General features: G+C 44.4%; 2 protein-coding genes and 1 pseudogene across 3 annotated transcripts; 2 read left to right on the top strand and 1 right to left on the bottom strand.

The window, feature by feature from the left end:
• The first annotated feature begins 344 nt into the window (after positions 1-344).
• LOC114802099 (pre-rRNA 2'-O-ribose RNA methyltransferase FTSJ3-like) lies at positions 345-6,037 on the top strand. Its single transcript, XM_029000756.1, has 21 exons — positions 345-490; positions 598-703; positions 841-887; positions 985-1,064; positions 1,371-1,470; positions 1,563-1,757; positions 1,841-1,956; positions 2,048-2,152; positions 2,237-2,337; positions 2,433-2,519; positions 2,702-2,854; positions 2,971-3,106; positions 3,200-3,402; positions 3,496-3,604; positions 3,848-3,938; positions 4,011-4,146; positions 4,329-4,423; positions 4,677-4,779; positions 5,055-5,238; positions 5,320-5,414; positions 5,513-6,037. The coding sequence occupies exons 1-21, from the start codon at positions 424-426 to the stop codon at positions 5,745-5,747; spliced, it is 2,544 nt and encodes an 847-aa protein (XP_028856589.1). The 5' UTR covers positions 345-423; the 3' UTR covers positions 5,748-6,037.
• Positions 6,038-7,426: 1,389 nt separating this feature from the next.
• Positions 7,427-10,255, top strand: LOC114802288 (lens fiber membrane intrinsic protein-like; annotated as a pseudogene).
• An 843-nt stretch (positions 10,256-11,098) lies between these two features.
• Positions 11,099-13,760, bottom strand: LOC114802559 (G-protein coupled receptor 35-like). Of its 2 annotated transcripts, none has more exons than XM_029001586.1 (3): positions 13,490-13,760; positions 12,247-12,355; positions 11,099-12,106 (listed from the first exon to the last, which is right to left on the bottom strand). In XM_029001586.1, exon 3 carries the CDS (start codon positions 12,097-12,099, stop codon positions 11,188-11,190), a length of 912 nt encoding a protein of 303 aa, XP_028857419.1. In that variant the 5' UTR covers positions 12,100-12,106; positions 12,247-12,355; positions 13,490-13,760; the 3' UTR covers positions 11,099-11,187. The 2 variants fall into 2 exon arrangements, with proteins under 2 accessions (XP_028857419.1, XP_028857420.1); XM_029001587.1 differs by lacking the exon at positions 13,490-13,760 and adding an exon at positions 13,022-13,094.
• Between the last annotated feature and the right edge of the window lie 1,382 nt (positions 13,761-15,142).

Below are 15,142 nucleotides of genomic sequence, written 5' to 3'. Positions count from 1 at the left end.
GGGAAAAAAATAACTATAAACAGGGCAGGTCCATACACACAAGCATCTTGTATAGATTTGTCAAGTTCTATGGACAATAAACCACCAGCAGCCTGCGTCTATAACATTGTCTAAAAAAAGAACTTTAGACAATGAGCTAACTATACAATGCATACAGGTGCCAGAACAGCTGTGCTTTTCCTACAAAGTCCGGCTTCTTCTTTCGTACCGTCAAAGAAGCGTGGTTGAATGAGCTTGGAACCCCCTCCAAATATGGCGGCGGTATTGACGCAGGATAGGCTGAAAACGCCTCTTCCCGTACCATAGAAGAAGCGCGATGACGTCATGTCTGTGCGTCAGTAAAAATACACGTGTTGTGTTTTCGGAATCGGTGCTTGGTGGAGTCGTTGTTGAACATCGGACACATTTAGTACTTTATTAAAAATGGGCAAAAAACTAAAGGTCGGAAAGACCCGAAAAGATAAATTTTACCATTTGGCAAAAGAAACGGGTAAGTAACGCTAAATGCTAACCGTAGCCAAACTTCAGCCGTGTATCTTTTAGAGTGTAGCATGGCATAAGACATTGTATATTAAAATGTAATTTACTTTATCTCAGGTTATAGATCCCGTTCCTCCTTTAAGCTAATTCAGCTTAACCGTAAGTTCCAGTTCCTGCAGAAAGCCAGGGCCTTGGTGGACCTTTGTGCGGCCCCCGGTGGTTGGTGAGTACTGAGAAACACCGGCGTTTGGCTTCGTTATCGGTTAAACCAGCCGTGACGCGTTTTCGGCATGTGGTCTGTTAGAGACGCGTGGCTTGGTCGTCATGTTTAAATTTGCACACGTCTGCTCGTTACCACAGGTTGCAAGTGGCGTCCAAGTTCATGCCCGTGTCCAGTCTTATAATCGGTAAGATGAGCTTGACGCCCTCTGCTGGCGATATTACGTCAGTGCCGTTAACATGAAGATGAATGAGAATCATCATCTTCTGTCTCACTGTACTCAGGTGTTGACCTGGTCCCCATCAAGCCCATCCCCAATGTTGTGGCCCTGCAGGAGGACATCACTACTGAAAAGTGCAGACAGGTAAGGGTGATGACGGTCGTATGGCCTACAGTCGTTTTGTGTGAAAGAAAAGAAAGTGAAGTGATTGTCACATGTGATACACAGCAGCACAGCACATGGTGCACACAGTGAAATTTGTCCTCTGCATTTATCCCATCACCCTGAGTGAGCAGTGGGAGCAGTGTGTGGGGACGGTGCTTTGCTCAGTGGCACCTCAGTGGTACCTTGGCGGGTCGGCAACCTTCTGATTACGGGGCCGCTTCCTTAACCGCTAGGCCACCACTGTGTGGGCCCTAGCAAACTGACATTATATTTCTTCTTCACCAGGCTCTAAGAAAAGAGCTGCAGACCTGGAAGGTTGATGTTGTGCTTAATGATGGGGCTCCGAATGTTGGTGCTAACTGGCAGCATGATGCCTTCTCTCAGGGTAAGTTTTAGGTTTCTGGATTTCGTTTGTGTATTTGATCATCTTTCAGCACTAATGCATAACACCTAAAATCGATGTTATTCATTTCTCAGCTCACTTGACTCTGATGGCCCTGAAGCTGGCCTGTGAGTTTCTGACCAAAGGTGGAACGTTCGTCACAAAAGTCTTCCGCTCAAAGGACTACCAGCCCCTCATCTGGATTTTCCAACAGTTCTTCAAGAAAGTCCAGGCCACTAAGCCTCAGGCCTCCCGTAATGAATCGGCTGAGATCTTCGTGATCTGTCAGGGTGGGTGATGTTGTCTCTGCGCTGCTTTATGTTCACTCTCGTTGCAGAAATTTGGTAGCTGATCTCTCTTTCTTCTTCTCCAGGCTTTTTGGCTCCAGACAAAATTGACAATAAGTTCTTTGACCCCAAACATGCATTCAAAGAGGTTGAGGTTCAAGTGAAGACTGTGAAAGAACTTGTTTCCGTGAAGAAGCCGAAGGTTTGTGGTTTTTGTATGGAAACACAGGTTCTACTGAACTGACGAAGAACTTCTAATGGACTTCTAAATGCCACTTATTTCTTTTTTCCAGGCTGAAGGCTACAATGATGGGGATTTGACCCTATATCACAGCTTCACGGTCACATCATTCCTACGAGCCGAGAACCCTGTGGATTTTCTGAGCAAAGCCAGTGAGGTGAGGCCTTTGTGGTTGTGAAGCATTAAATTAACTGCATACACTGTTTTCATGTTGATGCTTATACCGTTTTTCTGTCTGTAGATAACTTTTGATAACGATGAGCTCGCAATGCATCCTGCTACCTCCAAAGAGATTAAGGAATGTTGCACAGACATCAAGGTTCTTGGTAGAAAGGAACTCCGGTAAGCTGTAGTCATTTTTGGTTTGGATTTATGTCAATCCATAATTACATGGCTAACTGTTTAATTAACTGGCTGCAATGTCTATGCTCATTTAGACTGCTGCTCTCATGGAGGTCAAAGTTACGTAGGTTTTTGGCCAAAAAACTGCGGGACGAGGCCAAACAGATGGGCCATGAGATCAGGTACCTGCCTTCATACCCTTTGTCTGTGGACAGAGCAGTAAAATCACATTCTTTGCATTAGTAAATACATTTCTCATTTGTAATATTGTAATGTATACATGGAATGTTAACTCCATGGCACAGTGTTTCTGGAGATTATGATCTCTGACTGATCTTCAAATCTCCTCACTGGCTCATTTCAGCCTAGACTCTGATGATGAAAGTGATGCTGAGGAGCAGGAGAGCAAAAAGGAGGCTACGGAGAAGGTCGACGGGAAGGAGGAAGATGCTGATGAGGAGGAGATAGAGAAGAAGCTGGCTGAGCTCAAGGCTGAAGAGGTGGCCGAACTGAAACGGTGAGGCCACGCCTTGTTACAGCCTTCACTCCCGTTTCCCATATACATTTTTTTTATGACTGCATGTGTATGTGTGTGTGATTGAATGGTACTGGATGTTTTGTGTGTGATTGCAGTAAAAAGAAGAAGCTGCTGAAAGAAAGGCGAAAGCAGAGAGAGAGGGTGGAGCTGAAGATGGACCTGCCTGGAGTCTCCATCGCCGATGGCACAGACTCCTCCATGTTTTCCCTGAGCACCATTAAAAAAGCTAAGGTAATGTCTGCACTCTGAATCTCGATGGACTGAGTTGGGTGAAGGCTCTAGGCCTGCAGCCTAGTTTAACTGGAGCCTTCTGTTCGACTTCAGGCTCTGTGTGAGATCACAGGAGGGGACATGAAGGCAGCTGATGCTGTACTGAAGGAGAATGAGGATGGCGAGGAGGACCTGTACTTCTCAGATGAAAACGATGATGACGACAAAATCTCCCTTGCTTCTGACCTCGCCTCAGACGACATGGAGGAAATTGAGAAGAAGGAGAAAGAAATGGAGGAAAAGAAACCAAAGAAAAAGTAACCAGTGATTTACCTTGTTGCTGAATTTATGAAACTGATTGCAGAAGTCTGGTTTATTTCTTCTAAAATGTTGTACATTTGCTGTTCCAGAGTGACATTCACTGCTGAAGAGGATGAAGGACAGGGCAATGAACTGCTGGTCGACCTGGAGGGGAAGGATGAGAAGAGAGAACACATGACGAGTATGTGGTTCAGCAAGGTCAGTTTGCGGTCGAACTGCGAGAATTGTGATATTTACTCTGCTTCTTCCTCGCTAAGTTTAGACCGACTTATTTAGTCAGTATAGGAATAGAGCATCAAATAAATTATTTCATTGATGGTGACGCCAAAGCATGTTATAAGTAACTCTGGATAAGTGCGTCTGCCAAATGCCACAAATGTAGATGTAAATAAGTGTCTGAACTGCTGCGAACTTATTTTATCTATTTATTTTGCTGTATAGGGGATTTTTGCTGAACTCAACCTGGATGGGGACTCCGATGCAGTGCGGGAGATCAGACAGACACAGATACTTCAGAGCAAAGGGACTGCAGGTAGTAGCGCAGCAGAGAGATCACAGATGGAGTGTAAACATGGGCGTGCTGATAACTTGGCTGTTTATGCAGCGAGGGGCAAGAAGAGAAAAGCTGAAGATGATGGTGGCCCTGCTGCACAAGGAGGGGCAGCAGGAGTGGAAACTGTTGCTGCAGAAAAGGGGGAGGAGGCTGACAGTGACTCGGACACAAGCAGTGATGATGAGGGGTGAGATTTAAAAACCACAAATGTAATATCTGTGTTTTTTTTTTTTTTATTCTATTGTTCCAAAGCTTATCATCTAATTATTGCCTAGTTAGAACCACATGGAACAGTGGCTGTCATGTTATTTGATTAAAGTGATTGTCATTGTGACAATATCAGCTAACATTGTTCCTGTCGACTCACAGAGATATTGCTGAATTGAAGAGGGCATCAGGGTCCGGAGACGTCCCAGGAGAAGGGGACGATGATGACTTTCAAGTTGTGCCAGTGGAAAGCACAAGTGAGTAAAACTCTGGGGTTGTGGTGAGTGAAGTGTAAATGAATCCAGTGTTAACAGTAACATTGCAGCGTTGCCCATTGCACACTCTTGCTACAGAGTCCCTCTCAGAGTAGCTTCTTGTGTCCAGAGAGATTCCAAGGCTGAGGGGTGTCATCTGTAAAGCCACTTGACACATACCATATGTGCTATTAAAAAAAAAAGTTGTTGTAAATTTTGTGCTGCTATGATGCGCTTTTATCACTTTTCTTTTCAGGTAAGAAGGCTCGTATTTTGGATCCTGAAGGGCTGGCACTTGGTGCTCATCTTGCAACATCCAAAAAGAGACACAGAGACTTGATCGATGACTCCTTCCACAGGTATTTATTTACTTAATCTTTTCCCCTTCATAACAGTACTATTCCTATAGTGGCATATTGTCATCGTGCTCACATGTTACTTACACATGAATTTTATTACATTTCTATGAATGATTATGGAAGGTCCTTCTTTTTCCACTCTGTTATTTTGATGGTGACTGATTCTGATTGGTTAATCCTGTATATGTAGAATATGTAAGAGATGGTGGAAAATCTGTCCTGCCATCTCCAATATTTTCTTCTATTCCTAAATGATTACTTTCGTTCACTCTCAGGTACGCAAGTTCCCAGGAGCAGTCAGACATTCCCGCCTGGTTTGTAGATGACGAGAAGAAACACCGGAAGAAGCCAGTGCCTGTTACCCGGCAAATGGTGGATGAGTACAAGGAGCGCTGGAAGGAAATTAACGCCCGACCAATCAAGAAAGTGGCCGAGGCCAAGGCTCGCAAAAAGAGAAGGGTAAGTTGGGGGACAGGGAGACATCGGAGCGCACAAACTAATAGGGCAGCTGTCTGATGTCGACCTCTGACCGCCTGGCAGATGCTGAGGAAGATGGAGCAGGCCAAGAAGAAGGCTGAGGCCGTGGTCAACACTGTGGACATCTCCGAGAGGGAGAAGATGGCACAACTCAAAAGGTCAAGAAGTGTGCCTGCGTTCGGAATGAACCTTGAGCCGCAGCTCATTCTCACGTGTTGATTTGATTCTCACATTTGATCCATTTCTTTCCCAACAGCATCTATAAGAAGGCCGGAGTGCGGAAGGAGAAGAAGGAGGTCACTTACGTTGTGGCCAAGAAGGGTGCAGGTCGCAATATTCGGCGGCCGGCGGGAGTGAAGGGGGTGTTCCGTGTGGTGGACTCCAGGATGAAGAAGGACAAGAAGGGCCAGCAGAGGAAGGAGCAGAGGGGCCGTAGTGCAAAGGGTGGGAAAGCGTCACGTGGGGGCAGAGGACAGCCAAACAGGAAGTGAGCTCCAGAACAAGAAACTGAATGATCTTATCACCGCCTAAGTGGTTCAAGTGAGATTTACATGTTGGATATACCCATGATGCTTTGTGGGTAATGTGACCTATTTGCCCTCTCCTGCTGCCCTGCTGTATTGGTAAATTCTTTTTGTCATATGAAAAAAAAAAAACTGCATTCATCAAAATGAAAGAAGTTTCATGTTGTCAGACCTTTTGGTTTTATGTACAGTCACATGACCCTGTCTACACAACAAGAACTACAATAAACAAAGCCTAAGATGGGGTTTTATACATACAGATATTTATGCCATTTATTTACAGTCAAACATGATTCTTTCACTGGTTCATAAAATGGAATAAAGGGTGGTTCCCTTCCCCTCCCTCGATTTTTGCAACTCTGCATTGCATTATGGGTAAAACAGTAATAGTGGTTTAGTACTGTACTGTGTCTGAAACAGCCACAAACTGCAGAAAGAATCAAAACACAATTTTATTTATAACACATTACTATTTTTTTAATAGTACGTTGTGGGTGTGATGTGATTTTTACAATCAAAAGGTAAAAAAATATGAACATGGAATGAACCATGGTATGGTTGCTATCTTATGTCATAACCCCACTCACCACCAGCATGGTAATGTTGTGAAACACCATTAAAAAGATGCTTGCTCTTTCAAACATGGAATTAAAAAATACAGCTTATGCGTTTCTGCATCATATCAGTGTTTTTAAATACAAAATTTGCACAGTAGACATGTGTAAAAATACATCTATAAAAAAATGATAGAATGCTGTTCTCATACCATTAGTCAGGCATTTGGCAGATGTTCTTATCCAAAGTGACTTATTAGTTTAAATATTCAACTAAAAAGGAAGCTTTTCTAACTGTTTGAGAATCTCCTCTTGAAAAAATGACTGCAGTGTAATGTGTATTGCACCAACTCTGATTTTGTGTTATGGGGCGGTTTTATGTATTATGCACTTCATTTTATTTTATCACGTGTGAGTGATGGTCTGTGCAGTGCTCCATATAGTGAACAAGAGGATGTTTTGGGTGAAGATTATGATGTCCTGCTGCCTTTTAATGACATACAACTGGCCTTAATGTAAATAAGAGGTGGCTGGTCTCGGTGGAATGTAGTCGGTTTGTAAAAGAAACGTGCATGAATCTGCATAATCCGAGCTGGGGCGCTGAAATGTCCTAGAATCGTTTTTTCACCGTCCATCCTTCCATTGGTTTGCATGATGACTCAGGCTGGCATTGTTCAGGGGAGCTGATCTGGGCAGGACCTGGACCCGACTCACCCGAACTGTGCACCAGGCTGGGCTTGTTGGGCCTGCGCAGGGTTTGAGGCCAATCCCATCCTGCGTCCCTCCCCTCCACCCCCTGACCCCCAAAAAAGCCTCATGATGAAGGGCTTTGCCAGGACTGATCGGCAACTTTTCCCCTTTTCCTAAATCGGGAGAACAGGGAGGAAGCGAGGGTCCATGCAAAAGAGCAGAGTTTGCCAAAGGGACCGTGAAGGCACTGGCTGGAGATGGAGAGACGAGGAAAGGATAAAGAGTGGAGTGATTGTGAGGGATGGAGAGACAGGGGGAGGGCAGACCAAACAAGAGAGAGAGAGAGAGAGAGAGGGATTACCTCACACCTCACATGTTGTGCTCGATCATTCCCTCCATTGTGGCAGGAACAATGACGGCCGGCCGTAGTTGGTTTAAAAAGGATAGAAAGTTGCGGAGAGGCAGCAACCCTCACGAGAGACAGCAACCAGCAGCCAGGTATTTAAAACTCGGAACACCAACCGTGCACCAGGTACCTCAGGGACTAGCTCAGAAGCTCTAGATTCTGCCGCAACGGAAACCGTACCGAGAAAAATTATTCGTGAAGGGTGTTAGAATCAAACATTTTACCGTTCATGAAGGCCGTGGCTCGTCAAAAAACAAAGGCCTGACTTGTTCTCCCGCAGCACTCGCGTCCATTTGGTCGCTGCAGGGCTCCTCCAAGGTTCCATGGTGAATCGTGCTCTTATTTATCAGATGAATGTTGGATTGTGATCTGCTCGTGCAGCGCCTGCCTGAACACCATGGGTCCGGCGTGGGGGGGGGTTGGTCAGCAGCAGGCCGGTAGTTTGGCGCGTGTGGAGAATGTGCTGATGTAGACTTTGCAGTGTGGACAGTTCACATTCATTAGCTTCATCGAGGGAGGGGGAAAAGGCATTAATTCATTGCGCTGGACTTCTGTTCAGTAAGTACCCACCAAGTTTTCTTCATAAGTAAAATCGAACAGAATCATGTTCTGCAGCGTTTTATGCAATATATACATTAGTATTGTGTATATTTGTGCCATTGTTTGGAGGCCGTTTATGTTTGTTACATTACAGCAATATTTTATTGGTGTATAAAAAAATTAGTAATTTAGATGCTGTTGTTGGAACATTTATTGTCAGGAGGACTGTGCTGTCCCAGGTCTCTCCTTGATGCTGTACACTTTGGCGGGCGGGGGCACACTGTGTGGTGTGGCTGCCCTTGTGCTACTCATCGTCTCCACGGCGACCGACTTTTGGATGCAATATCGGTATTCGGGAAACGCAGCCAGCCAAGGGCTCTGGAGGTTCTGCATCAATCATAAGTGCCATGCACACACCCTGACCGTGGGTGAGTAGGGCAGTGCACAGTGTGGAATGGCTATTAATTATCTTTTTCTTAAAAAATGTACAGTTCAAAATATAATGATACAAGTTTATGAATATATCACATTAACATACAGAGACAAACACAAACATTTCACAATAACACAATATTTTGATAAAATACTTACTTATAAAAGCAACAACAAGCCAAATGCTTAATAAAAACCAACAAGAAATGTTCCTGTTTTTTTTTTTTTTACATTAATCTGTGTACATTTATATTTACTGGTCAAAAGCATTGGATTCCAAAATGGATGACAAAAAAAAAGCTTAATGTTCATGGTTGCTCTGCACAGCATTCTGGGATGCCACTCGTGCCTTCATGCTGTTGGCAATCCTGAGCTGTTTTGCCGGGGTGGTGCTGGGCCTCAGCGCTTTCACCCTGGGACCAAAACCCGGCGGGTGAGGACAGGAGGGATCGCCCTGCTGCTGTCAGGTGAGCGACCGTATGCATTAAAACGTATGGCATTCCTCAGACGCCTTTATCCAGAGCGACTTACAGTCAGTAGTTTGTTACTCAGGAACACAATGCTAGTAAGTGGGGTTTGAACCTATGACTTCCTTATCTTCCGGTTCATAGGCGAGTGTGTTACTAGGCTACTAACACGCCATCCCAGCTCATCCACAGGCTGCCACGCGATCCCACACACTGAGATGAATGCACAGATAGCAGCGGGCAGACGCCAGAACTAAATTCACTAATCCCAATGAGTATATACTAAACACAATATATACGTGCACCATTTCACGCTGTATTTCTGTTCATAACCAACACCAGAGTCCGTATTTTATTCACCCTCACAATCCCCAGCGTTAACATCCGAATAAGAACAGTATGTAACTGTATAAGAAGCAACTAATACTAATACACGTGAATACACAACCTACACACTTTCACAATGTTTCTGTTTCATGCCGCAGGATTCCTTGCACTGTTAGCGTTGGCAATCTACACCGGAGTGACGGTTAACTTCTTCGGCAAGCGATATATTGACTGGCGCTTCTCCTGGTCCTACATATTGGGCTGGATTGCCATCATATTGGCCCTTGCAGCTGGTAAACACATTTTGCTTGGAATCGTCAGTTCATTTACAGCATTAGATTTTTCTGGGCTACTTTGCTCTGCACAACAGGTTCTCCGATTCAAACAGTCCCCATATTCTCAATTCCACTGTTTATTAATTTGGCAAATGGGTAAACTAGGTGAAACCGGCTGTTCCGAAGCAGGGTCGCGGACCCAGAACATTGGGTTTGGGGTGGAGATACGCACAAGGTGGAGCACCAGCCCACCGCAGGCGACACAAAACATTCGCTGACACATTCATACTCAAGAGTCACCAACACACCTACATGTGGGTGAAAACCAGAGCACCCGGAGAAAACCCATGCCAACATGTGGAGAACATTCAAACTGAGGCCACATCAACAACCAGCGGCACCGCCCACAAAAAGTTGATCATTTTATGAAGATGCAATTATCTCAGGCTCACAGCCGATGGAATGCTGAAGTGCCTCAAGTGCCGTTCACACCCAAACAACCTCAAACTAATCTCGCTGGAAGCATCAGTGTTTTGAAATAAAATGTCCCACTTGTCCCACTTCCCTCAGGTGTGCTGCAGCTCTGCGCGTATCAGAGGAACGTTGCAGAACCAGCACCTCCCAATGCCTCAGAAAGCTGAACGTGAAACGGCAAACAACGATCCTGTGTCCCTCCGATGGCATGCTGTCATGGGGAATGAGACTCACATATTGGAAATGGTCTTAAAAGCTACTGCTATGAGTTGTCCAAAAAAGCTGTATGAAATAAAACAGGTATTTTAGACTCTCGTGTCCAATTGTTGAAAATCACATCATATTTTACAGCATATATGCACATTTTTCACAGGTATGGGAGTTTCATCGACTGCATTCGTCCCCCTTCTTTTTGATAAGGAAATTAGACTAAAGCTGCAGCTGGCGTGTGTGTGGACTTCATGGGTCAAGTTTCCTCGCTCATGGATTTAACCTAGTCCTAGGCTAAACGAGACCTTTAGTCAAATTCTCAATTTTTGTCTAAAACTAGGCTTAATCCAAGAACATTATCATAGATTAATACATGATCACTCCTACTACTACCACTATTATTATAGTATATCATAAACCATATATAGGGTTATTTTGCTGCTGTGCTTCTATTATTATCATATCATATCACTAGTACTACCATTATACTATCTAACATTATACTATGTATATACTATACTAAATACATTCATACACTGATATATTGCCATATTGCTGCTACTTGTCTGCCTGGTGTGTCTAGTTTGCCTGCGCTATATTATGGGTCGGTCATGTTTTGTCTTGTGTGTTATTCCATTTGCACTATTTCTTTTTGCACACTGTGAATCCCCGAAGCGTCACAATCTTGTCTCTCTGTGTACTTGTGTATGGTGAGATGACAATTAAGTTGACTTTGACTTTGCCTGTTCATGGATTAAACCTAGTCCTAGACTAAACTCTCTAAATTTTTTTTAGTCTAACACTAGGCTTAATCCATGATGACCCCACATGATTACAGTGGCGATAGGAATGGTTGTACCTGCTGACTACCTGGCCATTGGTTGCAGATTTATGGGCCACACACTCATGTTTTCATTTTTTTGCTGCATTTTAGTAGTAGAGAGCAACAGGAGAACAAAACAAAGTGAATGAATTATCTGTCCGATTTCAGGAATTCCTCATATTCAGGATTTTGATCAGCGAGTGAGAAAATCAGATGACTCCGGTGACGCAGCAGAGGTCCTTCACAGACCTCCTGTTGTTCTTGGCCATGAAATAATAGCTTATTGCATCCAAGCAGCAGTTTGTATTTGACATGGTTAGTGCGACGTGGACAAGGTTGTGCGCAACTTGGGTGAGGTGGCAGTCTGCAGGCCAGAATTCCTCGGCCACATACTTGAACAGAAACCCAAAGTGAAACGGCAAAAAGCAAACAATAAAAGTAACCAGGTTTGCGCCAATGATGTTGATGGACTGGGCGTGGCCAGTCTGACCCTGCACTCTGCCTTTCCTGGACAAGGTGTACAGCACCTGTGCATAGCAGCACGTGATGATAATGAGTGGGATTAGGTAGCCGACGACAATGATGATGCTGATGAAATGGGCTGGCAGTGGCTTCTCCCTGTTCTTCTGGAAGCATCTGACTTGTTGGTTGTTTTCCGGATCTTCTGGGTACTGAGTAATGTGGAGTGCGGCACTCAGAGAACAAATCACTAACCAGATCAGCACACACACCACAAGGGCCTTTCTTGGGGACATGAAGGATTTGGCCCTGAAGGGATACTTCACGGCCATGCAGCGTAAGAGGCTAATAGCCGTCGCGATATAGATGCTAACATACGTGTTCACGTAAAAAGTCGACACCAGAACGAAGCAGGACTCTGCTGGAAGACTCCAGGTGTGGCTGTAGGAATACATCTTGATGGGCATGACCAGAACAACACATAGGTCTGCGAAGGCCATGTTGGTGAGGTACACCTTCATGTCGTTCCACTCTTTCCACTGGCGGAAAAACAGCACCAGAATGGTGATATTGCACAAGAATCCCAAGATGCAGGTGGGTATGGAGACGGCCATGAAGAACACTTGGACTCCCTCAGTTATATTTGGAGTACAGTTGTTCATTGTTGATCTGTAAAAAGCGACAAAGCAATTTTTCTTATTATTACAATATAACAAATTAGGCCTGCACGATTTGGGGAAAAAATACATATTGCAATTATTGAGATCAATATTGCGTTATGCGATTGCGATATGATAAAGGACACTTGCTTGTATATCAATGAAAAGTTGCACCCCTAGGTCGTCCTTCTCACTGATGGGTAGAGTTGATTTCTGGTGGCTCGTGAATTGTGTCCCGCAACAGCAGACTAATGGTGATCTGTAACAAAATGGTCCATTTCATTCAAAATCAGAAGCTGAATTACCAAGACTGGGCCCAATGCACAGGGTGGGCCATTTATATGGATACACCTTAATAAAATGGGAAAAGTTGGTGACATTGAACACATTTTATAAGTGGTCAGAAACTTGTAAATAACTCATGAAAGAATAAAGTTACGTTAAAAGCGTTTCTTGTGAAATTACCAATACATTTGATGTGTCACATGACCCTCTTCCTATCGAAAAAACTAAAGTTGGATCCAAGATGGCTGACTTCAAAATGGTCACCACCCATCTTGAAAAGTTTGCCCCCTCACATATACTAATGTGCCACAAACAGGACGTTAATATCACCAACCATTCCCATTTTATTAAGGTGTATAAATCCATATAAATGGCCCACCCTGTACATATCTAGGTCGAGAAATTATAACCTTCCTCAGCAGGAGCAGCACAAGCAGCAGGTTTCTGACTCCCAGGCAGAAATTACATGTTGCTCCAAATGAAATATATTTAATTTTTAAGTTGCACCTCAGTGGTTCAGGATTTGAACCTGAAACCCTTCACTTATGAGTTCGTGTCCACCGCTGGCCGAGGTAAAGGACAACATGCAGAGTAAAATCAGCCGGTTTCGAAGTCACAGCCTCAGAGGTGTGACACTTACAGCATGTGTTGCACGATTTGTCCAGAGCGACACACAAAAGTGCTTTAAAATATCCATCATTGTGTAGATCATTGTGCAGAAGCCCTCCCCACACACTTTTCCGATTTTTGAATATAGAAAGTGTGCGTAAGAGATTAAGTTGAGTTAGTCGCCGTGTGACCCTGCGCTCATTTAGCTCTAAACTATACCTGCATGAAACTGAAAGTGACCGCAAGGTAGCTCAGCGCCTCGTAACTAGTGTCTAAATAAATAAAAAAAAAACGAGCAAAATACCGCCTTTCGTCGTGCAGGCGTGTACACTTCACAAACTATTGCCAGCGACGAGTTTCAACGCGTAAAACTATTTCTTTCCCAAGAATGCAGCGTGCTGCGCAGAGCCGACTGTACCACAGGCAAGATGCGAAAAGCTCGTTAAAGTTAATTGTCGAGACAGAAGACATTGCGACAAGTGCAAGAGTTGCTACAGACCTGCCTGCACCAGGACCGGCGCTCGCGTCTCGGTCCCGCGTCTCGGTCTCGGTCCCGCGCGTCTCGGTCTCGGTCCCGCGTCTCGGTCTCGGTCCCGCGCGTCGCGTATCTGTCCCGCGCGTCTCGGTCCCGCGTCTCGGTCTCGGTCCCGCGCGTCGCGTATCTGTCCCGCGCGTCTCGGTCTCGGTCCCGCGCGTCGCGTCTCTGTCCCGCGCGTCTCGGTCCCGAGCACCTCTGTCGGAAGCCTGCCGCCACCACAGGCTTCTGTAAAACCCAGTCAAAATAAAAAAGAAAGTCAGTCAAAGTAACGATTTCTCCAAAAAAATATTGAAATCAAGAAAACACATTTATGACAGATAAATAAATAAAGCGACTCCGGTTGGCGCAACCATGACCATGCACGTGCACGGGAAGACCCCCTTCTTGAAAGCCGAGAAAAGAAAAAACCTGGGACAGGTTTTTAAATGAAATGAAGTCGGCATCAGGTCACAGTTAACCACCCTCCGTTATTTAAAACCACTGGCCACAATGCAACCGGAAAACGAAGCGGCTGCGTTATGAGACACGCAGGCCATGCAGGTCACGCCAGGATTTTGAAAGACGGACCAAAACATGTAAAAAAAAAAAAAAAAAAAAGACTTATATATACTGTACAAATGTTTAAAATCTAGATTCAAAATATGTCATATCGTGAGTGCATCTCTTCACCCTGTTGATTTTCTATTGGATTTAGGTCTGGGAACTGACCGGGCCAGTCCAAAACCTTCCTGTTTTATTCGGATGAAGACATTCTTTTATGCTCTTTGTTGATTGTATGCAGATGGATGCTTGGGGTAAAATTCCTCTTTAGCTTTCTAGCAGATGCCTGAAGGCTCTGGGTCAAAGGTGACTGGTGTTTGGAACCATTCGAAATTTCCTTCTGCCTTGACTAAGCCCCCAGCTCCACCTAAAGAACAGCAACCCCCAAAACAGGATACGACCCTTTGGAATTGTGGACAAAAAGATCAACCTTGGTTTGTGAACTTAGCCAGGCCTGGATATATGGAAAATACTGGAGGTACAGATCCAGAATTATGTTTTTCTATTTAACTGGTTAATAAAGTACTTTATAGCGGTCACACCTATAATATGTGACAAGGAGTTACTTTGATCCTAGTGCACACATATTACCTATGAAAGGTTGTGGTGTCATTATATCAGTGGCAATAGGGTGCGCTGTCACAATGTTGCCAGATACATCACTGTTTCATTTACATTTTGTGGCATTTATCAGATGCCCTTATCCAGAGCGACTTACAATCAGTAGTTACAGGGACAGTCACCCTGGAGCAACTTAGCGTTAAGTGTCTTGCTCAGGGACACGATGGTACCTGGGTCTTCTGTTTCATAGGCGAGTGTGTTACCCACTGGGGTACTACCCAAAGCATCCAAAATGTGTCAAAATCTGGCAACAAAGTCCAAGATTCAAAATGAAATTGAATCTTAAATAAGTAATAACAACTCCTTACTCTGTAAGTAATTATTTCATAACTTTTTCATCACACTAGCAGAAATTTGGCATCCACTGGCCTCCATACCTTGATAGAATGTGGGACAGAACAGAAAGCTGATTAATTCAATATTGTTTCCAGCCCGTATCTGAACAATTTCACA

Source organism: Denticeps clupeoides, chromosome 13 (genome assembly GCF_900700375.1).
Source record: "Denticeps clupeoides chromosome 13, fDenClu1.1, whole genome shotgun sequence".
NCBI lineage: Eukaryota > Metazoa > Chordata > Actinopteri > Clupeiformes > Denticipitidae > Denticeps > Denticeps clupeoides.
The sequence above is the reverse complement of the archived record's forward strand: the minus strand, read 5'-3'. Positions and strand labels throughout refer to the sequence as shown.